Source organism: Mobula hypostoma, chromosome 31, assembly GCF_963921235.1.
Source record: "Mobula hypostoma chromosome 31, sMobHyp1.1, whole genome shotgun sequence".
Taxonomy (NCBI): domain Eukaryota; kingdom Metazoa; phylum Chordata; class Chondrichthyes; order Myliobatiformes; family Myliobatidae; genus Mobula; species Mobula hypostoma.
The window spans coordinates 7,353,677-7,380,105 of record NC_086127.1 but is presented as its reverse complement, the minus strand read 5'-3'; the positions used below and the strand labels follow the sequence as shown (position 1 = coordinate 7,380,105).

The window sequence follows — 26,429 nt, the reverse complement described above, 5'->3', positions numbered from 1 at the left end:
TTGTTCCCCAGGACTTGAATATCTCTCGGAGATCAAGGTTCCCTAAACCTGTTATCCTTGTCTTTTATTCTGACAGGAACATGCATACATTGTACTCTGAAATTTCTACCTTTTGAAGGTCTCCCACCTACCAAATCCTTTGCTAGAAAACAACTTGTTCCAATCCACACTTGCCTCATCCTTACTGAAACCATCAAAATTGGCATTTCTCCAATTTTGAAACTTAACTCGATGACCAGACCCCTCCTGCTCCATAATTCTCTTGAAACTCATGATATTGTGAAGTTTTCCACCTCACAAATTTCTTCCCTCTTTTATTCCCTAACAGCAGACGAAGTATCACACTCTGTCTTATTGGGACCTCAACGAATAGGGCAACTTTCCTGAACATATTTGACGAAATCCCATCTAGTCTTTTTAGAGTTTTTCAGTCCCAGTAAATGTACAGAAAGATAAAACCAGCTGGTATCACCACCTTCTTTCTTGTCACGGTCTGAGAGCTCTACAAGTTTGCCCCTGTAAATCCAATGGATTGTAATAATATTCCTTTAATGCGTTCACTTCTCCTTATCCCTTAGTTCCACCCATTATTCTCAGTAGCTGAACTCCCCATCCGGTCCTGTTGCAACACAGCCGTGACGTTTTCCCAGACTAGGAAAGCCACCCTTCCTCCTTTAATCCCCCCTGCTTTGTCATGTCTAAAGCAATGAATCCCCAAAACATTGAGCTATCAGTCCTGCTCTCCCGCAACCAAGGTCTCACTAATGGCTAATTCCAGGTGCTGATCCACGCACTGAGCTCACTTGTTGCTTCTGTAATGCACTTTGCATTGAAATATACACAACTGAGAACATTAGTCTAACAATGCCCAACCTTTCGATTCCTGACATTGCATATAGGCTTAACAACAACTTTCCCTGCAGCCGTCCCACAATCTGCTTCGTTGTTCTGGTTTTCATCTCCCTGAAAATCTAGTTTAAACACCGCCACCTTCCGCACCCCTACCCCTTTGAGCAGCAGTTCTACCAAACCTTTTCTCCCTTCTCGTCAAGCTCCATTACCGGCCCACTCATACAATGGCCACTCCGCTTAAATTTCACTTCTTTTGTAGAAGTGTATAATTATGCACAATCCAACATCTCCTCATGGACTGTGGCGCGCAGAATGTCCTGACTGCCCCTACACGCTTCTTTAGAGATCCCCGCCCCACTGTTGAAACCGACTTCTCCTTGCGATCTGCGGGCGCAGAATGTCCCGACTGGCCCAGCTCGCTCTTTTTGAATCCTTCTCCCGTCATGCTAAATCCATCATCTGCTCTGTGGCACGGAGACTGTCTTGATTTATTCTGCTCGCTTCTAAGGAAACCCCTCTCCCGTTGCACACAACCGAAAATCAGCTGGTGTGCAGAACTCCTCGGAGGTGCAAACGGGCCAGGGAATCCTCGTGGTTAATTTGATAGTTGGCGTTCAGGAAGGCAAATGCAATATTAGCATTTATTTTGGGAGGACTAAAATGCAAAACCAGAGATGTAATGCAAAGGATTTGGAAGGGATTTGTTCCACTGTATTTAGAATATAGCAAGTAGCTTGGGGGGAGTGAAGTTTTCCACTCTGAATAATAGCCTGACAGTTAAGGGGTAATATCTGTCCCTGAAATTGGTGCAGCGAGTCCCGAGGCTCCTGTACCCTCTTCCTGATGGCAGCACTGGATGGTGGGTGTCCACGATAAAAGATGTTGCTTTCCTGCGATGGCACTCCGTATAGATGTGCTCAATACTACTTTTTTGTAGGCGTTGTTGTTTCTATACCAGACCCTCATGCTCTTCACTACATATCCATAGACGTTTCTCAAAAATTTAAATGACATGCAGAATCTTCGCAAGCCTCCAATACAAAAGAGCTACTGCCTTGCTTTCTTCATAATGGGCGATACGTGCTATTACTATTAAGTTATAATGAAATTAAATTACTATTAAGTAATTGAAAGTTGCTATCAAATGACGTGTTTGAGCATAAGGAAAGCAAGAAATAGTTAACAGGGAAATTAAGAGAGCTAAAAGGGTTCACGAGCTTGCTCTTTCGACAAGGTAAAAGAGAATGCCAAGGACGTCTACAGATATATTAAGATCAAAAGTATAGCAAAGGACAGAATTAGTCTTCTTGAAGACCACCGTGGTCATTTATGAATAAAGACAGACACAGACTCTATAGAACTGAGGCAAAAGGGCAGCAACGTCATTGACCATATCTAGGTTACATCGGAGGAGATGTTTGCTGTTTTGAGGCAAATTAGGATGGATAAATCCATAGGGGCCTCCCAAGATGTGTGGGAGGCTAGTACAGAAATTACAGTGGCCATGTTGGAGATTTGAAATATCCTTAGCCAAGGGTTTATTGCCCGAGAACTGAAGGATAGTTAATGCTGTTCCATTGTTCAAGAAGGACTCTGAAACATAAGCCAGGGTATTAGGGGCTGGTGAGCCTGACATCAGTAGTGGGTGAATTATTAGAAGGTTTTGCCAAGGACAGGATATATAAGTATTTTGATAATGACGGCTGATTAGAGACAGTCTACAAGGGTTTGTGCATAGCAGGTCATGGCGAAACAAACGTACTGTTTTTCTAGTAGATTACCAAGAGGTTGTTGAAGGAAAGTTGGTGGGTGTTGTTTATGTGAACTTTAGCAAGTCTTTAGACAAATTCCTGCACAGGAGGTTGGTCAGAAAGTTAATGTACTTGGCATTCAGGATGAAGTAGTCCATTGGATTCAATATTGGCTTAGTGGGAGACGCCAGAGAATGCTAGTAGGTTGGTTGTCATTCTAACTACAGGCTTGTGACAGATGGTGGGGATCAGGGCTGGGTCCGTTGAGTGCAATCTATAACAACAATTTGGATGGTAATGTCGTCAAATGGGTCAGCAATGTTGCCACTGACTTCAAGATTGTGGGTGTAATGGACAGCGAGGAAGACTATCAATGCTTGCAGCGGGATCTGGATCACCTGAGAAAAGAGACTGAAAAAGGGCAGATAGAATTTATTGCAGATGAGGATGAGATGTTGAATTTGGGAGGACAAACCAGGATAAGACTCGCATAATGAATAGTAGGGCTCTGAGGTGTACAGTAAAACCACGGAACCGGGAAATACAGATGCATATTAGCTTGAAAGGAGTGTCACAGGAAGATACAGTTGTAAAGAGAGCTTTACATTGGCCTTCATAAATCAGGGTATTGAGTACAGAAGTCGGGATGTTATGTCGAAGTTGTAAAAGATGTTAGTGAAGCTGACTTCAAAGTAATGTGTGCAGGTCTGGTCACCTCCCGATAGGAAATATACCAATAAACTTGATAAAATGCAGAGAAAATTTACAAGGATGTTGCCGGGACTTGAGGACCTGATTTACAGGGAAACCTTAAATTCATTAGCAATTTATTCTCTGGTCTGTTTAGTGGGAAAGATGAAATATTTAACAGGAATCTGAGGGGAATCTTCACTCAGAGGGTGGTGCGAGTCAACGAGCTGCCAACGGAAAGGGTAGATTCAAATTCAATTGTAACATTTAGGAAAAGTTTGGATAGGTGGATGAGATGGGAGAGGTCTGGAGGGCTATGGTCTGGGTACAGGGAGATAGGACGAGGCAGAAGAGCAGGTTGGCATGGACTAGATGGGACGCCGTTCCTGTTTCTATGTTGTAGCGTTCCATGACTCTATGACCAACACCCTTCCATGAATAAATGTCAATCTGCCATTTGCCTGCCTAACTACTGCTGTCCCTTCCTGAAGTCTGAGATAAACACCCCACGGTGGACCAGTGTGACTGCACACTTGCAGCTGTGCATAAGCATCTTCGTATCTTTCATAAAATTGTCCAAAAATTACTTCTCCATTACAGACCCTGTACACGGTCCACTCCCCGTTACTGATACATTGCCAACCTGACCGGGGGGTTTATCCTGTGTCCACTCCCCCTCTAATGCCTGCTGTCCATTGCAGATGATCTACACCTCCCACTCCACAATACTGACCCATTATAAACCTGGCAACAGTAATCCTGTGACTATTTCCTCTCCAGCACCCGCATCTTCCTGTGACACTCCTTTCAAGCTAATATGCAGAGGAACAGGAATGGAAAGTAGTCGTTGACCTGTCGCTGAGTCTGAAATGAAAACCAATTTCCTCCGGGATCAATAAAGTATGACTATGACTAAGTTGTAAAAGATGTTAGTGAAGCTGATTTGAAAGTAATGTGTCAGTTCTGGTCACCTACCAATAGGAATGATATCAATAAACTTGAAAGAATGCAGAGAAAATTTACAAGGATGTTGCCGGGACTTGAGGATCTGAGTTACAGGGACAGTTGGAATCGATTAGGAATTTATTCACTGGTGTGTTTTGTGGGAACGATGAAATATTTAAGAGAAATCTGAGGGGGAACTTCACTCAGAGAATGGTGTGAGTGGAACGAGCTGCCAACGGAAGGGGTAGATGCAAATTCAATTGTAACATTTAGTAAAAGTTTGGACAGGTGGATGAGATGAGAGAGGTCTGGAGGGCTATGGTCTGGGTACAGGGAGATGGGAACGAGGGAGAAGAGCAGTCTGGCATGGACTGGATGGGCCGAATTTCCTGTTTCTATGCTGTAGTGCTCCATGACTCTATGACCAATGCCCCCCCCATACAATAAATGTCAATGTGCCAGTTGCCTTCCTAACTACTGCTGCCCCTTCCTGCAGTCTGAGATAAACACCCCACGGTGGACCAGTGTGACTACACACTTGCATCGGTGTATAAACATCTTTGTGTCTTTCATAAAATTCTCTCTAAATTCCTTCTCCATTACAGACCCTGTGCAATGTCCACTCCCCGTTACTGACCCATTGCCAACCTGACCGGGGTTTATCCTGTGTCCACTCCCCCTCTAATGCCTGCTGTCCATTACAGATGATCTACACCTCCCACTCCACAATACTGACCCATTATAAACCTGGCTACAGTAATCCTGTGACTATTTCCTCTCCAGCACCCGTGTCCATTCCTGTCCCTCTGCTCAATACTGACCCATCACTGAAGCCGAGGAAGCTCACTGACTGGGAACAATAGGCTCTTCATTGCAGAGACTCAGGATAGATGTTGTTTGTTTGTTTGTTTGCTTTGCATACTTTTTCAAAACATACATCAACTGTTCTGCAGCCCAGCTCTGGTTTCATTGCTTCGAGAAGCCGGTGGAGAAAGTAGTCGTTGACCTGTCGCTGAGTCTGACACCACTCACAGCAGAGAGTGAGGAGGTTGTAGGTGGTCCCATCTCCCTCCAGTTCACACAGCAACACCTCATCGGGAGCCACACGTGAGTAGACATCCCCAAAACTGATCGAATCTGGAAATATGTCGCGTGTGTGTGTGTGTGGTAGAGAGAGAGGGAGTGTGTAAATAAATGAAGGTAGATGGAGTGTGTGTGTGTGTGTGTGTGTGTGTGTGTGTTGCTGAGAGAGAGAGAAAGAGAGAGAGGTGAGTGGCGGGAGAAAAGAAAGACAGTGTGTAAATAAATGAAGGCAGAAGGAGCTTATCATCACATCCATCTGTGAGATTTCAGGAAGAATTTCTACCATCTCAATTGCGATGATTTCACTCTATGTGGGGTACCAATAAGTAAGTGAAGGAGATCTTACCTCTGTCCGTGGAATCTCGGTGAGGGAGATCTCACCACCGTCTGTTCGAACCTAGTGAAGGAGAGGGAGCGAACCCACTTCTGTCTGTGTAAACTCGGTGAGGTAGATCTCCCTGTCTGTGGAGTATACCTAATGGAGGACTCCTGTCCATCTGTGGGGTACAGTGAAGGGAAGAGGGAGATCAAGGGGTTTGGATGTGGGTGGAGTTTGTTAGGTGTGTTCAGGAAGGTTTCCTGACAGAATATGTAGACAAGCCAACTAGAGAAGACGCTGTACTTGCTCTGTTATTGGGAAGTGAACCTAGTCAAGTGTCAGATCTCTGTAGGAGAGCATGTTTGAGGTAGTGATCACAAATCTGTCTCATTTACCGTATTGTCGGAGAGGGATAGGAACAGACAATTTGGGGGGAAACATTAAATTGGCAGAGGGGGAAATATGACGCTATTAGGCAGAGACTTGGGAGCATAAATTTGGAGCAGATGTTTTCAGGGAAATTCACGGCAGAAATGTGACAAATGCTCAGGGAACATTTGTACGGAGTTCTGCATAGATACATTCCATTGAGCCAGGGGAGTGATGGTAGGATAAAAGAACCATGGTGTACAAAGGATGTAGAAAATCTAGTTAGGAAAATAAATGATTACGAAAGGTCCAATAAAGTACCTACTCTTAGCGCTCCACAAAGTTACAAGATTGCTAGGAAGGAGCTTAAAAATGAAATTCGGAGAGCTAGAAGGGGCCATGAGGAGGCCTTGGCGAGCAGAATTAAGGGGAACCCCAAGGCATTTTTAAAGAATGTGAAGAGCAAGAGGATGAGCCGTGTCCAATCAGGTGCGATAGTGGAAACGTGTGCATGGAGTTGGAGGAAGTAGCGGAGGTACTTAATGAAAACTTTGCTTCAGTATTCACCAGTGAAGAGGATCTTGACAGTTGTGGGGATGACTTACAGCGGACTGAACCGCTTAAGCATATAAACATTAAGAAAGGGGATGTGCTCGATCTTTTGAAAAACGTTAATTTAGATAAATGGCCGGGTTCGGACGAGATATACATCAGGCTATTATGGGAAGGGATGGAGCAGATTGCTAATAATCTTTGCATCATCAATAGTGACGGGATTGTCATTCCTTTGTTCAAGAAAGGGAGTAGAGATAACCCAGGGAATTATAAACCAGACAGCCTTACTTCGGTAGTGGGCAAGTTGTTGTAGAAGATCTTGAGGCAGGATTAATGAGCATTTGGCGAGACAACCTGATTAGGTATAGTCAGGTAAACACGAGGAATTCTGCAGATGCTGGAAATTCAAGCAACACACATCAAAATTGCAGGCATAGTCAGCATGGCTTTGTTACGGGCAGGTCGTGCCTTACAACCCTAATTGCATTATTTGAGGATGTAACAAAACACGCTGATGAAGGGGGAGTAGTGGAAGTAGTGTATATGGATTTCAGTAAAGCATTTGATAAGGATGCCCATGGAAGTTTCATTCAGCAAATAAGGGGACCTTACTTTATGGATCTAGAATTGGCTTGCCCACAGACGGCAACGTGTTGGTGTAGATGGTTCGTATTCTGCATGGAGGTCGGTGATCAGCAGTGCTCCGCAGGGATCTGTTCTGGGACCCCTCCTATGGTAATTTTTATAACTAACCTGAATAAAGAAGTAGAAGGGTGGGTTATTAAGTTTGCCGATGAGACAAAGGTTGGGGTGTTGTGGATAGTCTGGAGGGTAGTCAGACGTTACAGCGGAACATCAATAGTGTGCAGAACTGGGCTGAGTAGTGACAGAAGGAGATCAGCCCAAGTAAGTGTGAATTGGTAAGACTCAACAGTGTGTAGGATCAGAGAAGTTCATGTCCACAGGACACTGAAAGCTGATGCGCAGGTCAGGTTGACAGTGCTGTTCAGAAGGCGTATGGTGCCTTCATCAACCGTGGGATTAAGTTCAAGAGCCGTGAGGTAATGTTGCAGCTGTACCTTGGTTAGACACCACTTGGAGTTCTGTGTTCAGTTCTGGTCACCTCACTTCAGAAGCATGTGGTACTATAGAAAGAGTGTGGAGGAGTTTATAAGGGTTTTGCCTTGACTGGAGAGCTTGCCTTTTGAAAATAATTTTAATGAACCTGTCCTTTTCTACTTGGAGGATTAGTGCGGAACTGATCGAGGTGTACAAGATGGTGGGAGGCATTGATCCCGTGTATAGTCAGAGGCCTTCTCCCAGGGGTGAAATGGCTAACACGAGGGGGCATAGTTTTAAGTGCTTGGAAGTAGGTACAGAGGGGAAGTTAGGGTGAGGTTTTCACACAGAGAGTGGTGGGTGCGTGGAACGTATTGCTGCGACGGTGGCAAACGAGGATACAATACAGTCATTTAAGAAACCCTTAGATAGGTACATGGAAGTTAGTAAAATAGAGGGCTATGCTAGGGTAATTCAAGGCATTTTCCAGAGTAGGTTACATTTTCGGCACAACATTGCGGACCGAATAGCATGTAATTGTCATGGTCCGGTCCGTGAAGTCTGTATTCCGGTTCACGGTCCGATCCATCGACCCTTGCTCCAGGTTGTCCTGTTTACCCTGTTTCTGTTCTTGTTGAGCTGTAATTGAGGCAGCTAATGCTCGTTGGGGCTGGCTGCATAAATACCTTCAGAGACCAGGGCGTGGCTGCTGGATTGTTCTTGTCCTTACTCCTTGTAGCCCTTCTCCTGCCTTCTGTTTCCTCGCCTGAAGCCCTGCCTTGTCTTGCCGGTAACTCTTGCCTTGCCTGAAGTTCTCGTCTCGTCTTGCATTGCCTGCAGTCTTGCCTTGTCTTGCTGGTAACTCTCGCCGTGTCTCGCCTGCAGTCTTGTCCTGGAGCCACCCTGTACGTAGCTCCCTTCCTGTCCCTTACCTCCGTCGGGTAAACCAGGCCGTATCTCCGTTACCTGCGTTTGGTTCTGTCCCTTCCTCTCCCTTGCCTCCGTCAAGTAAGCCAGGCCGTCTCGTCGTTACCTGCGGTTGGTTCTGTCCCTTCCTGTCCCATACCTCGGTCGGGCGGTGAACTGCGGCCTGCCCAGGAGTAACGCGCCCTGCCCAGGTGAACCGTGCCCTGCTCCGGAGGAGCCTGCCTAGCCTCAAGCCTGAAGACTGCAGCCTCCTGTCTAGCCTCAAGCCTGAGGACTCCAGTCTCCAGCCTCGCATCAAGAGTCCGGCCTTCAGCCTCCAGCCTCGCCTCGCCTCGCCTCAAGTCTCCTGCCTCCAGCCTCCATCGCCTCGCCTCCTTTCTAGCCTCATGCCAAGCCTCGCCTCAAGTGTCTAGCCTCATACCAAGCCTCGCCACAAGTCTCCTGCCTCCTGCCAAGCGTCTCCTCAAGTCTCTAAGACTCCAGCCTCGTCCTGCCTGCCAGCCAAACCTCGTTCTTGCCTAGTTCTGGGGTCCGAGCCAGAGGCAAGACCCAGGTACTGGGTCCTTGTCCAGTCCTCTGGCTCGCAGTCCAAGCCCAGGCTCCTAGCTCTTTTTTTTCCCAGTCCTTTTCCAGGTTCCTGGTTTTCCTGTCCACGTCCTTGCCATCGCCCTGTATCCTAGTCCTGTCCCTAGTACTTCAGTGTCTGTGTCTTGCACTTGGGTCCGTTCCCAGCCACCACCGTATGACAGAACAATCCAGCCAACCATGGACCCAGCGACACAGACACTGTCGTTTTCCTCTTACCACCCAGGGTTCCTTTCTGTTAAATACCCTCCCATCCGCCGCCGTTGTCCATAGTCTAGATTCCCTGTTTGGTCGCCAGGAGCCTCCCGTAGAGGGCGGGGAGAGGGGACAACTGTCATGGTCCGGTCCTTGAACTCCGTGTTCCGGTTCACGGTCCGGTCCATCGACCCTTGCTCTAGGTTTTCCTGTTTATCCTGTTTCTGTTTTTGTTCAGCTCTAATTGAGGCATCTGATTCTCGTTGGGGCTGGCTGCAAAAATACCTTCAGAGACCAGGGCGTGGTTGCTGGATTGTTCTTGTCCTTACTCCTTGTAGCCCTTCTCCTGCCTTCTGTTTCCTCTCCTGAAGCCCTGCCTTGTCTTGCCGGTAACTCTCGCCTCGCCTGAAGTTCTCTTGTCGCCTTGCATTGCCGGAAGTCTTGCCTTGTCTTGCTGGTAATTCTCGCCTCGTCTCGCCTGCAGTCCTATCCTGGAGTCACCCGGTACGTAGCTCCCTTCCTGTCCCTTGCCTCCCTCGGGTAAACCAGGCCGTCTCGCCGTTACCTGCGGTTGGTTCTGTCGCTTCCTGTCCCATGCGTCCGTCGAGTGGTGAACCGCGCCCTGCACAGGAGTACCGTGCCCTGCCCAGGAGTACCGCGCCCTGCCCAGGTGATCCGCGCCCTGCCCAGGTGATCCGCGCCCTGCCCAGGTGAAACGCGTCCTGCCCCGGAGGAGCCTGCCTAGCCTCAAGACTGAAGACTCCAGACTCCTCCCTAGCCTCAAGCCTGAAGACTGCAGCCTCCTGCCTCGCCTCAAGTCTCCTGCCTCCATCCTCCAGCCTCGCCTCGCCTCAAGCCTCCTGCCTCCAGCCTCCAGATTCGCCTCTCCTCAAGTCGCTAGCCTCCAGCCTTGCCTTGCCTCAGGTCTCTAGCCTCCTGCCAAGTCTCGCCTCAGGTCTCTAGCCTCCTGCCAAGCCTCGCCTCAAGTCTCCTGCCTCCTGCCAAGCCTCGCCTCAAGTCTCCTGCCTCCTGCCAAGCCTCGCCTCAAGTCTCTTGTCTCCTGCCAAGCCTCGCCTCAAGTCTCTAAGACTCCAGCCTTGTCCTGCCTTCCAGCCAGACCTCGTCCTTGCCTAGTTCTGGGATCCGAGCCAGAGGCAAGACCCAGGTACTGGGTCCTTGTCCAGTCTCTGGCTCGCAGTCCAAGCCCAAGCTCCTAGCTCTTTTTTTTCCAGTCCTTTTCCAGGTTCCTGGTTTTCCTGTCCATGTCCTTGCCATCGCCCTGTATCCTAGTCCTGTCCCTAGTACTTCAGTGTCTGTGCCTTGCACTTGGGTCCGTTCCTAGCCACCACCTTATGACAGTAATGTGCTGTAGATGGGATTTGCCTTACGCCACACCCTTTTCCGTTCCCCTCGCTCCTCACTTCTCCCTTCTCCCTCCCTTCTCCCTCTCTTTCCCCTCTCTTCCCTCTCTCTCCTCCCTCCCGTCTAGCTCAACTCTTCCCTCGCTCATCTATCTGAGTATACAAAAATCATTTTTCCCCAGTGATATAAAGAGCAAAAGTGAAGTGATACTGGATGTGATGGGGGTAGAAGGAAATGACAGGTTATCTCAGTAAGTATCTTGCGTGTAGGCAGCTGGCCAAGTGGTTAAGGCATTGGACTAGCAACCTGAAGATCCTGAGTTCGAGCCCCAGCCGAGGCAGTGTATTGTGTCCTTGAGCAAGGCACTTAACCAGACATTGCTCTGCGACGACACTGGTGCCAAGCTGTATGGGTCCTAATGCCCTTCCCTTGGACAACGTCGGTGTCGTGGAGAGGGGAGACTTGCAGCATGGGCAACTGCTGGTCTTCCATACAACCTTGAAGACCTTCCAGGTGCAGATCCAAGTGCTCGCAAGACTAACGGATGCCTTTATCTTGCGCCAGTCTTTACTGTGGAAGTTACCAGCAGTCCGCCAGATATAGAAGAGTCTTGGGACGGGGGGCATTAATAAGTGTAGTTACTATTACTTACTATTACTGAAAGGTATCTGAAGGTATTTAAACCACGTGTACTGATGCACAACGCCCCCGATTTCCGAAAAAAATATATAGCTAAATGAGGATGTGGCGGCATTGCTGGTGTCCTTTGGGAACCATTTTAATCTGGGATGATTCCTGAGGACTGGGAAATTGCAGATGTCACTCTACTCCTTAAGAACGGAGAGGGTCAAAATAGGTGATTAGCAGCCAGTTAGTCTGTTTAGGAAATTGTTAGAGATTTCAGGATGCATGATAAAATAGGCCAAAGCCTGCTGTTATGGTCCGGTCCGTGAAGTCCGTATTCCGGTTCACGGTCCAGTCCGCGACCCTTGCTCCAGGTTTTCCTGTCCACCCTGTTTCTGTCCTTGTTGAGCTCTAATTGAGGCAGTCGATGCTCGTTGGGGCTGGCTGCATAAATACCTCCAGAGACCAAGGTGTGGCTGCTGGATTGTTCTTGCCCTTACTCCTTGTATCCCTTGCTCTGCCTCCTATGTCCTCGCCTGAAACCCTGCCTTGTCTTGCTGGTAACTCTCGCCTCGTCTCGCCTGCAGTCTTGTCCTGGAGCCACCCTATACCTCGCTCCTTTCCTGTCACTTGCCTCCGCCCAGGTAAGCCAGGCTGTCTTGCTGTTACCTGCGGTTGGTTCTGTCCCTTCCTTTCCCTTGTCTCCATCGGGTAAGCCAGGCCGTCTTGCCGTTACCTGCGGTTGCTTCTGTCCCTTCCTGATCCATCCTCCGTCAGGCAGTGATACACGCCCGGCCCAGGAGTACCGCGCCCTGCCCAGGAGTACCGCGCCCTGCCCAGGAGAACCGCGCCCTGGCCAGGAGTACCGCGCCCAGCCCAGGAGGAGCCTGCGTAACTTCATGCCTGAAGACTCCAGCCTCCTGCCTAGCCTCAAGCTTGAAGACTCTAACCTCCTGCCTCCAGCCAAGCCTCGCCTCAAGTCTCTCGCCTCTATCCTCCTGCCAAGCATCGTCTCTAGCCTTAGCCTCCAGTCTGAAGACTCCACCATTATGCCTCCTGCCAAGCCTCGCCTCTAGCCTCAAGCCTGAAGACTTCAGCTTCCTGAATAGCCTCAAACTTGAAGACTCTAGCCTCCTGCCTCCAGCCAAGCCTCGCCTCAAGTCTCTAGCCTCTAGCCACAAGCCTGAAGACTCCAGCCTCCTGCCTCCTGCCAAGCCTCGCCTCAAGTCTCTCGCCTCTAGCATCCTGCCAGGCATCGTCTCTAGCCTCTAGCCTCCAGCCTGAAGACTCCACTATTCTGCCTCCTGCCAAGCCTCGTCTCTAGCCTCTAGGCTCAAACCTGAAGACACCAGCCTCCTGCCTCCTGCCAAGCCTCGCCTCTAGCCTCTAACCTCAAGCCTGAAGACTCCAGCCTCGTTCGTCCTGCCTGCCTGCCTAGCCTCGTCCTTGCCTAGTTCTGGGGTCCGAGCAAGAGGCAAGACCCGGGTACTGTGTCCTTGTCCAGTCTCTGGCTCGAAGTCCAAGCACGGGCTCCTAGCTCTCCTGTCCAGTCCTGTTCCCGGTTCCCGGTTTTCCTGTCCATGTCCTTGCCCTCAGCCTGTATCCTACTCCTGTCCCCAGCACTTCAGCGTCTGTGTCTTGCACTTGTGACTTTATGACACCTGCAAGGTTTCCCAAAGGTGAAACCTTGTCACACAAATTTGTTACAATTTTTTTTGAGGAAATAACAGTCAGTAACAGACAAAGGAGAGTCAATGGACAGTAACACACACAAAATGCTGGTGGACGCAGCAGGACAGGCAGCATCTATAGCAGTCGACTGTACCTCTTCCTGTACATGCTGCCTGGCCTGCTGCGTTCCACCAGCATTTTCTGTGTGTTGCTTGAATTTCCAGCATCTGCAGGTTTCCTCCTGTTTGCGTCAATGGATAGTGTTTACTTGGATTTTCAGAAGGTATTTGACAAGGGGCCGCACCCTGGAGTAATACATTTAACTCTGATGGCCCTATCAGAGGAAGGGTGCCCAGGCTTTGTCGACGGTACAGAAGGCGTTAACCCGGATGCTGCCTGGACAAACTGGGGCTGTTTTCTCTGGACCGGACGAAGCTGAGAGTAGTTCTGATGGAGGTTCATAATATATAAGACAGACGGTATCTTTTTTCCCAGGTTTCTTACGGTAGGCACGTAAATTTAGGATGAGTGGAAGACGATTTACGGAAGGTGTTTTATTTTAACGGGGAGTGGTTTGTGACAAGAATTCCCTGCGGAGAGTGGTGATTGAGAGAGATATATTAGTGAAGTTTACGAGACTATCAGATCGGTAAAGGGATGCTAGAAAAAAGCAGATTATGGGCTGCGCAGTGGGAATAGGTTGGACAGAGTCCGCGCACGGGGCAGCGGACGCGAGGGGAGCGCGCGCGAGTGGTGGGGTTCAAGGAGCGCGCGCGGCTGGTGGGGCGGTAGAGCCCAGGTGGCGGGAAGGAGGAGAGGGCGGGGTTAGCAGGAGTTGGGGGGCCATCCCACCAGACCTCCCTCAGCCTGGACGTGAGACGCTGTTGTGCTAGTGTGAGAGGCTTTGGCCCATTGTCGGTTTGCCCGGGCTGCGGGGGACAGCAGTAACCTCAGGTCACTCTTTCTCCTCAAATCAGACTCAAGTTCAGCACCACGACTGGAAGCTACAGCGGTTTGTTGATTTAATCATGACAAATGTAAATTATACAATTCCTGCTAACGTGCGGGAATAAATTAGCTGCTCCCGATTTACTCACAGACACAAGCAACTAATTGACCGACGGCAATGAGTGACAGGGTGAATGATCAGTCCCGTTTCTCATCATCACTCTGCGTCGGGGAACCGATGATTACAAAGTTACACTTCACGGCAGTGTTCGCGATCACCGCAGATCCAGGGTCACTACCGAGGTATGTGTCAATTTAACATCATTATATCTCCACATAGCAAAGAATGCACCGTCCTCAGCAAAGGGAGCAAAGGAATCTTCCCTATGGATAATCCCAGCCCGGAACACTGGTGTCCCAGAATGAGCCCCGCAGGCGGACTTTCCAAGACTGTGTAATTCCACAGGGCGTCACTTGGTGAAGCACTCGGACCCGATCATACGGCGGAAGAAGCGCCGCTGACAGGAGGCGGAATTACATGATTTCAGAAACACCTGGATGTCACACAAGGCTCGGCTAGAGACAAGATTAGTTAATACCATTGGTAAGTCAATCTGGAGCGCAGACATTAAAAGAGGAGCGTGGCCGTTAAAGAGAAGGGCGTGGAGTAGGCCAAAATGTCCCCAAACTGGGCTGTTCACACATTCAGGTGATCACAATCAGTCCGTGTCTGATTTCCTCCAGAGATTTCAGTTTCTCCTTCCCGATCAAAGAGAATCGATTCCCTACCAGTCTGAAAGAGGAAATAAACAAATTACTAACACTGTCAGCAACACGGGCTTGGGTTAATGTTTCAACACTCACAGACAAATATCAGCAGAATCTCCGCGAATCCGTTGACATTTTCTCACATTGAACATTGACACAAACACTCACCGGATCCACTTCAGACGCAGGAGAGACAGTATGAGGCGGCGGACAACGGGGACTGATCCGTCTGCGAGCGAGTTTAATCCCAGGTACAGCGTCGTCAGTGACCGGTTTTTACTGACAGCGGAGACGAGATCTTCTGCACCAGAATCTGTGAGACCGACATGACCCAGCCTGGAGATGAGGGACAGAGTGAGGGTGAAGGACACAGAGAGACAGGAGACGGTACAAATCCCCAGTGTTTATCAGTAACACAATAGCTGACCACATTATTATTCAGTGTCAGATATCCAGTGACTGTAAACACAAACTACCACAGTCTGGTACTTACTCCAGTTTCTGTATTTTACACTCTGGGTTCCTCAGAGACGCAGACACCAGTTTCACTCCTGAATCTCCCAGCTTATTTTCCTTCAGCTCCATCACTGATCGGTTTGTACTGAGAGTGGAGACGAGATCCTCGGCACCGGAATCTGTGAGACTGACATTGTTCAGTCTGGAGATGAGAGAGATTGAGGGTGAGGGACACAGAGAGACAGGAGACGGTGCAAATCTCCAGTGTTTATCAGTAATACAATTACTGATCACATTAATGTTCAGTGTCAAACACCCAGTGACTGTAAACATAGTACTGTATTTTATACTCTGTGTTACTGAGAGCCGCAGACACCAGTTTCACTCTTGAATCTCCCAGGTCATACTCCCCAAGTCTAAACACAAACAGACAAATCGATGAACTATTGAAACCGTGTGTCTGAGGGGATTTCATCACTTGGATATTTCAGGAAAAATTAATCCTTTCAGAAAATCACTGATCGGATTTCCCATCTCTGTCAATGTCCCTCAGTGCGCAGCTCCAGGGTATCTGAGACAAAGAGGGAAAGACAATGGGGAAGAGAGTTTGGAAACAAAGGAAGAGCGCCCCCAACAGGAGGAAGGAGGTTGGGGAACAGAGATCCCCACAGAATGAACGGGACAGAAAGATCCCGCAGGAAAATAGCAATGAGAAAAGCAGACCCGACAAGAACATCAATGGCACAGGAAGGGTTTGTCCGAACTGAGGCCCCCAGTCGTGATAGGAGATGCCGTCATGCGAATTGGGTGTCTGGTCGTGGATGGTGATAGTCATACACGGGGAAGGGCAGGGAGAGGACTGTCCCTCAGATGTATTTCTCTCCCTCTCACTGGGTCAGTCCTCTGACCCTCTTTTGCCCCTCAGCGGGAAAAGGGTGAGAAGTTCTGACTCACCTGCTGCAGTCAGTATTGGTGTGGGTGTCAGTAACAGTGAGATAGACTGCGAGAAACACGTCCTGTGGTTGACGAATCTGATGAAGTCCCCAAATCCCTCGACGAGGAACCACAGAACCTTACCATCCTTGGGGAAATACTGACCGATCCCCTGGTCAGTTATCACAATTATACACAACCTGGGTTACTACCCAGTTTCGCCCAAATTCCTAACATTGAAGCAACACAATGGAACAGTTTCACAGATCACGGTAAGAGATAAATCAAGCTACCTCAACTCCTGGCACTTGTGCAGCCCAGGTCCCAGCCACTGGAATCCTTCACCCTGAATATGGCAGCTAGAGAGATCGAGGAGTATTATTGTATCACTGAGTCCGATGACATGTGACAGGACAGCGCAGTCAATCGGGATCAGTGTCATTCCACTGAATGAAAGTCTTTCCACAGATCCCAGTGCGGCCTGAACCAGTCCTCGATTCTCAGACTCAAACAGGTAGTACATTGTGTTCAGGAGGCTATATCCGGCTTCACTCCATATGCTTCTACTCTGGCGTTTAACTTCCGCCTTCATCCAATCAATCACCCGACAGGTTGTTTGATCAGAAAACGGACCCAAAAACTCTTCCAGGACCCGAGCTGTTCTTGAGGAGGAGAGACCAGCAAAAAAAAGGAGAAATGCCTCGAATCGCCCGTCGGTTGCGTTGTGGGCTGCAGTGAGAAATTTCAGGATATCCCCAGGATCTAGAGTCAGGTATTGTGCGAGTGCAGCTACAAAATCTTGGATGGTGGGGTGTGGGAATGTGTACACCACACCCCGGGCAGAATCCTCTCTCTCCAAAAGCTCCATCAGGAACTGGGAAGGCTGGAGATTGTACTCGATCAAATCTTCATCTGTAAACACAATCTTCCTCTGAGACACTCCTGCGAAAGCCATCTGACCAACTCCGAATAACACATCACGAGTTTTCTCAATCTCACATTCGTGCTTCTTTAAGATGTTGTAAATGTAGCAGGAATATAATTGGGTGACGGTCGTGGGAACTCGTTGAGGGTCCCTGACTCTTTGTGTGAAGAAAGGGCCCAGTGCCAGAGCGAGAATGCAGCAGAAGGAGGGGTTGTGGCTCATGGTGTACAGGATCTCGTTCTCCTTCACGTGTTTGAAAACAGCTGCCGCCACCTTCTGATCTTCAAAGTGTCTGTAGAAATATCCCTTCCGTTCCTCACCAACAAATCCCAGGATTTCAGCCCAGACACTGATCTCAGCCTTTTCCAATAACTGTAACGCAGTGGGACGGGTGGTCACCAGTACTGAACACCCTGGGAGCAGCTTGTGCTGGATTAAACTGTACACAATGTCAGACACCTCACACCACCACTCGGGATCTGGGCACTGGTGCTTGGATTCTGTATCTCTCCGACTGTCAGTAAAATCGATTTTGTGTTTGAATTCATCCAAACCATCAAATATAAACAGCAATCTCTCAGGGTTCTTCCAGACCTCTCTCAGCAAATTCCCGAAGTAAGGATACTGATCCAGAATCAATTTTCTCAGGCTTATTCTACAGTTAATGGAGTTTAAATCCCTGAATCTGAAACGGAAGACAAACTGGAATTGTTGGTATATTTTCCCCGTGGCCCAGTCATAAACAATCTTTTGCACCATTGTTGTTTTCCCGATCCCCGGGCCTCCGACCACTGCTGCTGAACTCCCAGATTTGATTTCACTCCGGGAAAAGCTGCTCTGGAACAACTGATCAGTCCCGATTTTTTCCAGCTCTCCGCAGAGATGTTTCTTTCTCCACTCCTCGTTTTCTACCAGTCTCCGGTCTCGAACAGTAGAAATGACCGTGAGCTCAGCGTATCGATCATCCAGCTGGAAACCCTTCACCTTCTCCCTCATCAGGATCGTGTTTACTCTCAGTGTTTCAGTTTGTGTCCGCAGAGTCTCCCTGTGTTTCTGTTGAACATCTTACATGGGAACAGAGAACAAAGTCAAAATGGTAAATGGCTCAACTGACAAAAAACTTTATAACAGCATTACAATATTCAGTGGTAGAGTTTACATGAATTAATTCAATACTTAGCATTCATTTGGTGCAGAAAGTAAAATTCTGCTCTCAAACACCATATCTGACAGGAATGAATATGCTAGAAAGTATTCATTCGTCATATTCTGGTAGTAATTCCGTGTGAAGGTGAACATTCCCCTGATATCCTATTGCAATTCTGACTTCACATCTGTGGACGTTCTCCTTTACAAAAACATTTCACTATTTTTAAAGCATTGGTTGCATCATTAGCAAGTGATATGAATGTTGATCTGGTGTGGAAATATGGAGAGCAGGACAGTGTGCATTTTAGGAAACTGCTCACCGGGGATTCACAGGTGGCCACTGCATCCTGCATCGAAACAGGAGCAGAATATGCGTAAAATACTCAAGTCGGGCAGCATCTTTATGTTCAATGTTCTACATTTTTCTCATCCAAACTTCTTGTATACATCTCCCAAAAATGCATCTGCTATCTTATTTAAAAACAAAATACTCCGCAGATGCTGGGGTCAAAGCAACATCCCAAAGTCTCGGCCCGAAACGTTGACTGCTCGTTTGCACGGATGCTGCCCGACCTGCTGAGTTCCTCCCGCGTGTTGTGCGTGTTGCTATATTATTTAATTGTTTCAGCTTTACTAATGAAGGAGTGTATAATTTCAAAGTCAACAGCCAATTCCTTCGTCTTGCTGACGTTGAGGGATAGGTTATTGTCTTCGCACCATGCCACCAGGTTCTTAATTTCCTCAAACTCATCATTACCCGAGATACGGCCTACAATTGTGGTGTCATCAGCAAACTTATATATTGAGTTTGATGGAAACTTGGCTACAAAATCATGGGTGTACAGTGAGTACAGCAGGGGGCTGAGTACACAGCCTTGTGGGGCACCGGTGCTCAGAGTGATTGTAGAGGAGAGCTTGTCCGCTATTTTTTACAGCCTGGGTCCTGTCTGTGAGGAAGTTGAAGATCCAGCTGCAGATCTGAGTGCTAAGGCCCAGGTTCTGGAGCTTCGGAATCAGTTTATTTGGAATGATGGTATTAAAGGCAGAGCTGTAGTCAATGAAAAGGAGCCTTACGTATGAGACCTTATTCTCCAGGTGTTATAAGGAGGAATGTAGGGCCAGAGAGATGACATCTGCCGTTGACCTGTTGCTCCAGTAGGCGAATTGCAAAGCGTCGAGGTTGACCGGTAGGCTGTGGTTGATGTGTGCCATAACCCATCGCCCGAAGCAGTTCATAGCAATTGATACCAGAGCCAGGGTGTAGAAGTCCAGCCGGGCGATCAGACTTTCCAAAGTATCGACAAGTGGACGTGGGATGGTACAGTTAGCAGTCTTGATGGCAGTATAACTGTGCTTCAGTATCTTGGCTCCTCTGGTTCCACACGTGATGTGTTGGTGTTAACTCTTCAAGAACTTTTCATCTGGCCTGCTTAAAATTCCCAAAGAGGACGACGCTTGATCGTGAGATGTTCCAGGTCGAGTGAGCATGACTGTGGTAAAACAACCACGTTTGAACACCACAGGGGGTTAGTAATGAAGCATACTCCACCTCCTCTGCCTTTGAAAGACTCCACAGTCCTACCTTGATGGTGAATGTGAAGCCAGCGAGCTGTATCACGGCATCCGGGTTGGCGGGAGATATCCAAGTCTCCATGAAGCAGAAAACACAATGTGACAGCAATCTTGCTCGGAGATCTTCGATTCTATTTACCAGCGATTGTACGCTCGCTGGACAATAGTCGGTTGTGAAAGTCTGGGGAACTGCACATGCGACTCCAGACTGCTGTCCGAAATTCGTCGGCTTTGAGTATTGATTGATTTTTAATCACCTTAAGACGATGTAAATTGCTGTATTACACATAGCTGTAGCTATGGATTTCAGCTGTTGCCGTCTGAAACCGGAATATGTGACCATTTCCATCGAAGCTGCTCGTTCAAGTGCCGACTTAATGGCGCCCCAGAATCTGCTGAATATTGTGCACTTACCTACTCTAAAGTTGATGTTTATACCTTTCGAGAATAGTTCCACTGTTTTGAATTAATTAATTTCGATTTACTGATGAAGGAGAGTATTAATTAAAATCATCCATGAATAGATGTGTCAACGTTTCAACGTATGAATCATTTCGCCTTTTGATGATTTGATATTGTATTTTCAACCAATTTAATAAATTAGAGAGTGGTTTTAAAGCTAAGCACGGCCGCAGTGAGCTTAGAGAGTCACTCTGAGAAATTCCTCAGTTTATTTTAATAACGCTGTTTGATTTTGGTTGTTAATAGATGCAGTGCTTATAACACACCAATGCTTCATCAGATGTAGGAATTTCACAGAATTTCAAAACCTGCGCATGTTTTAAGAACTTCTGTTAACTATGAGTGTGGGACAGAATCAAATATTTTTGGTAATCACTGTAACAAAATGAGATATTTCTGCTTTTCTCCGGGTTTGGTTTAGAATTGCAGGATCTATTATTAGTTGTTCTTTACATCCTCTCATACCCTTATGACATCGTTTCTGCTCTTCTGCAAGTATATTGTAGTTATCCAATGAGTGATGATTAGTTGCGAGATACATGATGTTGCAATTTTATATATCGTTTATAAGCATGTAATAGGACGAGGTTTTGATGGGTCATCTGTGATTTCTCCTTTAGGTAAAAGATATGTTTTACCTTGTTATTATATGTATTTATATTTAGAGTTCTTCTTATTTGTTACGGGCAGAAGGCTAGGGAGTATGGCCGAGGAGTGGGAAAGAAGTAAGTCACTTTTGAACAGAAATGAAGAGAAATTTCTTTCGATTGCGGGTGATGAATGTGTGATTATTTTGCTTGCCTGCAGAGGGTGGTGGTGAAGGGAGTACATTCAGATTGGAGAATTGTGACTAGTGGTGTCCCACAAGGATCTGTTCTGGGACCTCTACTTTTCGTGATTTTTATTAACGACCTGGATGTGGGGGTAGAAGGGTGGGTTGGCAAGTTTGCAGACGACACAAAGGTTGGTGGTGCTGTAGATAGTGTAGAGGATTGTCGAAGATTGCAGGGGGACATTGATAGAATGCAGAACTGGGCTAAGAAGTACAAAGTAAATGGCAAGATACTTAGTAGTGTGGAGGAGCAGAGGGATCTCGAGGTACATGTCCACAGATTCCTGAAAGCTGCCTCACAGGTGGATAGGCTAGTTAAGAAAGTTTATGGGGTGTTAGCTTTCATAAGTCGAGGGATAGAGTTTAAGAGTCGCGATGTAATGATGCAGCTTTATAAAACTCTGGTTAGGCCACACTTGGAGTACTGTGTCCATTTCTGGTCACCTCAATGAGGTGAAGGAGTGGAAGGGTTGGAAAGGGTACAGAGGAGATTTACCAGGATGCTGCCTGGTTTAGAAAGTATGCATTATGATCGGAGATTAAGGGAGCTAGGGCTTTACTCTTTGGAGAGAAGGAGGATGAGAGGACACATGATAGAGGTGTACAAGATAATAAGAGGAATAGATAGAGTGGATAGCCAGCGCCTCTTCCCCAGGGCACCACTGCTCAATACAAGAGGACATTGCTTTAAGGTAAGGGGTGGAATGTTCAAGGGGGATATTAGAGGAAGGTTTTTCACTCAGAGAGTGGTTGGTGCGTGGAATACACTGCCTGGGTCAATGGCGGAGGCAGATACAGTAGTGAAGTTTAAGAGACGACTAGACAGATATATGGAGGAATTTCAGGTGGGGGCTTATATGGGAGGCAGGGTTTAAGAGTCGGTACAACATTGTGGGCCAAAGGGCCTGTACTGTGCTGTACTATTCTATGTTCTATTTTTTTTTGCCATGGATGGCTGCGGAGGACAAGTCATTGGTTATATTTAAAGGGCAAGTTGATAAGTTCCTTAGTAAGGGCGTCAAATTTACAGGTAGAAGGCAGGGCAGTGGCGCTGACAGGAATTGAAGAGCAAATTCGATGAGCCGAATGAACTAATTCTTCTCCTGGGTCTTCTGATGGCCCAACTTTTTGAATCATTGGAGAGGGTGCAGAACAGGTTCACCAAAATGTTACCCGATTCGAGGGCACGGGTTACAAGGAGAGGCTTAAGAAACTTGGTTTGTTTACACCGGAGGCTGGGGAGAGATCTGATAGGGGTGTATAAGATTAAGAGAGGCAGAGTTATAGTCGGTATCCTGAAATGCCTAACACCAGGGGGCATTTGGTTTTGGCGAGGCGGAGCACATTCAAAGAACATGTGGGTAGTTATTTATTTTTTGTTTGGTTGTTCTTGCAAAGAAGTGGGTGCCTGGAATGTACTTCCAGGATGGTCACCGATGCAACGATGACAGGCCTGTTCAAGATAGTCTTAGATATACACAAGAATGGATATGATCCACAATATAAAGATACATTTTTTACTTCCTTTACTGGATATATAAAGAGCATAAGAAAGGAGAGGGCAGATATTCGACAGTTGGAAAATGATGTTGGAGATGTAGTAATGGGGGAAAAGGAAATGGCGGATGAACTCAGCAGCCATTATCCGGTGGTCTTCACTGTGGAAGGTACCAGCAATATGCCACTATGTCAAAAGCATCCCAGGGCAGGAGTGAGTGCAGTATTCTAAAGAAGGGGAAAGTGTTTTGGAGGCTGAAAGATCTGAGGATGAAAAAGTTACCTGTACTGTAAGATACACACTATCAGGAACCTGCCTGGGGTGTGTGGGGATTTCTAGCGCGTTTGGGCCAGTGTGAAACTCTCGCAGAACCAACTGCTGGATTAGTGGAAACATACTTTGTAGCATATTCAGGCTGCAACGATAGATCCTCTGAATGGTAACTTGAATCCAGAGATCGGCAAATGGTTTATGGTCAAAAGCAAAGAGCTGATTGTGGACTTCAGAGAGAGTTAGGTGAACGAATACGAACCAGTCCTCAGAGGGATCAGAAGTAGAGAGATTTAGCAATTTCAAGTTCCTGGGTGTCAGTATCTCTGAACATGTTACTTGGTCCGCACATAACGATGCAACTATAAAAGAGGCAAGACAGCGGCTATGTTTATTTCGGAGTGTGAGGAGATTTGGATTGTCATCTAAAACACTCGAAGGCATCTACTGATGTTCAGGGGAGAGCATTCTGACAGGCTGCACCTGTCTGGTGTGGGGGACTCTGCACAAGATCGAAAGCAGCTACAGAAAATTGCAAAATTAGTCAGCTTTATCATGGATGCTAGCTGCCGTACTGTCAAAGATATCTTGAAGGAGCATCTTAAAGGCAAATTGAATAGAAATAAGGAACCTTGGATCTCAAGGGATATTGCAACTCTGATAAAGAAGAAGAGGGAGTTGTATGAAATGTATAGGAAACAGGGGGTAAATCAGGTGCTTGAGGAGTATTAGAAGTGCAAGAAAATACTTAAGAAAGAAATCAGGAAGGTTAAAAGAAGACGTGAGGTTGCCTCGGCAGTCAAAGTGAAGGATAATCCAAAGAGCTTTTACAAGTATGTTAATAGCAAAAGGATTGTAAGGGATAAAATTGGTCCTCTTGAAGATCAGAGTGGTCGGCTTTGTGCGGAACCAAAGGAAATGGGGGAGATCTTAAATAGGTTTTTTGCGTCTGTATTTACGAAGGAAGCTGGCTTGAAATCTATGGAATTGAGGAAATCAAGTAGTGAGACCATGGAAACTGTACAGATTGAAAAGGAGGAGGTGCTTGCTGTCTTGAGGAAAATTAAAGTGGATAAATCCCCGGGACCTGACAGAGTGTTCCCTCGGACCTTGAAGGAGACTAGTGTTGAAATTGCGGGGGTGCTGGCAGGAATATTTAAAATGTCGCTGTCTACAGGTGAGGTGCCAGAGGATTGGAGAGTGGCTCATGTTGTTCCGTTGTTTAAAAAAGGATCGAAAAGTAATCCGGGAAATTATAGGCCGGTGAGTTTAACGTCAGTAGTAGGTAAGTTATTGGAGGGAGTACTAAGAGACAGAATCTACAAGCATTTGGATAGACAGGGGCTTATAGGGAGAGTCAACATGGCTTTGTGCGTGGTAGGTGATGTTTGACCAATCTGTTGGAGTTTTTCGAGGAGGTTACCAGGAAAGTGGATGAAGGGAAGGCAGTGGATATTGTCTACATGGACTTCAGTAAGGCCTTTGACACGGTCCCGCATGGGAGGTTAGTTAGGAAAATTCAGTCGCTAGGTACACATGGAGAGGTGGTAAATTGGATTAGACATTGGCTCGATGGAAGAAGCCAAAGAGTGGTAGTAGAGAATTGCTTCTCCGAGTGGAGGCCTGTGACTAGTGGTGTGCCACAGGGATCAGTGCTGGGTCCATTGTAATTTGTCATTTATATCAGTGATCTGGATGATAATGTGGTAAATTGGATCAGCAAGTTTGTTGATGATACAAAGATTGGAGGTGTAGTAGACAGTGAGGAAGGTTTTCAGAGCCTGCAGAGGGACTTGGACCATCTGGAAAAATGGGCTGAAAAATGGCAGTAGGAGTTTAATACTGACAAGTGTGAGGTATTACACGTTGGAAGGACAAACCAACGTAGAACATACAGGGTTAATGGTAAGGCACTGAGGAGTGCAGTGGAACAGAGGGATCTGGGAATACGGACACAAAATTCCCTAAGTGTCGTCACAGGTAGATAGGGTCGTAAAGAGAGCTTTTGGTACATTGGCCTTTATTAATCGAAGTATTGAGTATAAGAGCTGGAATGTTATGATGAGTTTGTATAAGGCATTGGTAGGCCGAATCTGGAGTATTGTGTTCAGTTTTGGTCACCAAATTACAGGAAGGGTATAAATAAGGTTTAAAGAGTGCAGAGAAGGTTTACAAGGATGTTGCCGGGACTTGAGAAACTCAGTTACAGAGAAAGGTTGAATAGGTTAGGACTTTATTCCCTGGAGCGTAGAAGAATGAGGGGAGATTTGATAGAGGTATATAAAATTATGATGGGTATAGATAGAGTGAATGCAAGCAGGCTTTTTCCACTGAGGCAAGGGGAGAAAAAAACCAGAGGACATGGGTTAAGGTTGAGGGGGGGAAAGTTTAAAGGGAATATTGGGGGGGAGGCTTCTTCACACAGAGAGTGGTGGGAGTATGGAATGAGCTGCCAGACGAGGTGGTAAATGCGGGTTCTTTTTTAACAATTAAGAATAAATTGGACAGATACATGAATGGGAGGTGTATGTAGGGATATGGTCCATGTGCCGGTCAGTGGGACTAGGCAGAAAATGGTTCGGCACAGCCAAGAAGGGCTAAAAGGGTTGTTTTTGTGCTGTAGTTTCTATGGTTCAGTGCCTCCGAAAGGCGGCGTCCACGATGAAGAACCCTGATTGTTATCAGGAGGGGGTACAGGAATATGAAGGCACACACTCAGCAATTCAGCAACTGCTTCTGCCCGTCTGACATCCGATTTCTAAATTGACATTGAATCCATGGACTCTGTCTCTCTTTTTTTTTATCATTTCTGGTATAGTACTATTTTAGTTCAACTATTTAATGTACACGTATATATTTACCGTAATTCAACTACTTATTTTTACTATAACACAGCTTCTGCCAACCACAGTCTAACATTTGAGATGTGGTTTGAACGCTGCATTACATCACTCACCTTTCAGTTGAGTGGGTAATTCTCGGCTAATATTTATGTGTTCATGTGGATCCGGACCTGTTTAAATAAAAAAAAAAGCTCTCATGATAACCGAGCTATTACACTTAAAACTGTTTATTTCAATGTGACTTTGCGTTCAGTGCGTGGCTTTAACATACCGAGATCCTGTATTTCCTTCAGTATTTTGTCCAACTTCGGTAGCTCATTCTGCATTTTCTCAAAGGATTCCCACATCGCCCTCCGGGCCCGCGAGTCTTTCCCCATCACCAAACTGACGAAGAGTTTGGAACTTTCTGCCCGGTTTCCCTTCTCTGCCAGTTCAGTGACCCTCTATAAAAGGGAAACAATTAATTTATTGTGTAGCAGACAAAAAGACATGGAAAATGTGGAGGACAGTATGCGTCCATTGTCGCTGTCGGTTCAGAACAGATGCAGTCACTGGACTGTCAACTCATCCTCTCAGTAATCTCTGGGTTCTGTCATTAACAGAGAATCAGTAATTGAGGAAAATTTAAAATCAATGTCGCGCAAGAATAAGGCTTCACTGACACTCTGCAATAGATAGAAGAAGATTAATTTCCTCGATCCGTCAATGTGCAACATTACATCAACAGGATGTGACAACAAGAACGGGGAGAGCGAGAGAGAAAAAAATGGATGGAAAGCATCACTG

At 47.0% G+C, this 26,429-nt stretch overlaps 1 protein-coding gene across 2 annotated transcripts in view; it reads right to left on the bottom strand.

Moving 5' to 3' along the window:
* Positions 1-13,968: 13,968 nt before the first annotated feature.
* The window catches only part of LOC134339898 (NACHT, LRR and PYD domains-containing protein 3-like), a 33,226-nt gene continuing 20,765 nt past the window's right edge, over positions 13,969-26,429 (bottom strand). For both annotated transcript variants that reach the window (XM_063036672.1, XM_063036671.1), the window contains exons 7-12: positions 25,915-26,086; positions 25,757-25,813; positions 16,386-18,081; positions 15,197-15,361; positions 14,872-15,039; positions 13,969-14,728 (exon numbers count right to left, since the gene is read on the bottom strand). In XM_063036672.1, the coding sequence (XP_062892742.1) occupies positions 14,641-14,728; positions 14,872-15,039; positions 15,197-15,361; positions 16,386-18,081; positions 25,757-25,813; positions 25,915-26,086 (2,346 nt within the window). In that variant the 3' untranslated portion in view covers positions 13,969-14,640. The remainder of the gene's footprint in view (positions 14,729-14,871; positions 15,040-15,196; positions 15,362-16,385; positions 18,082-25,756; positions 25,814-25,914; positions 26,087-26,429) is intronic.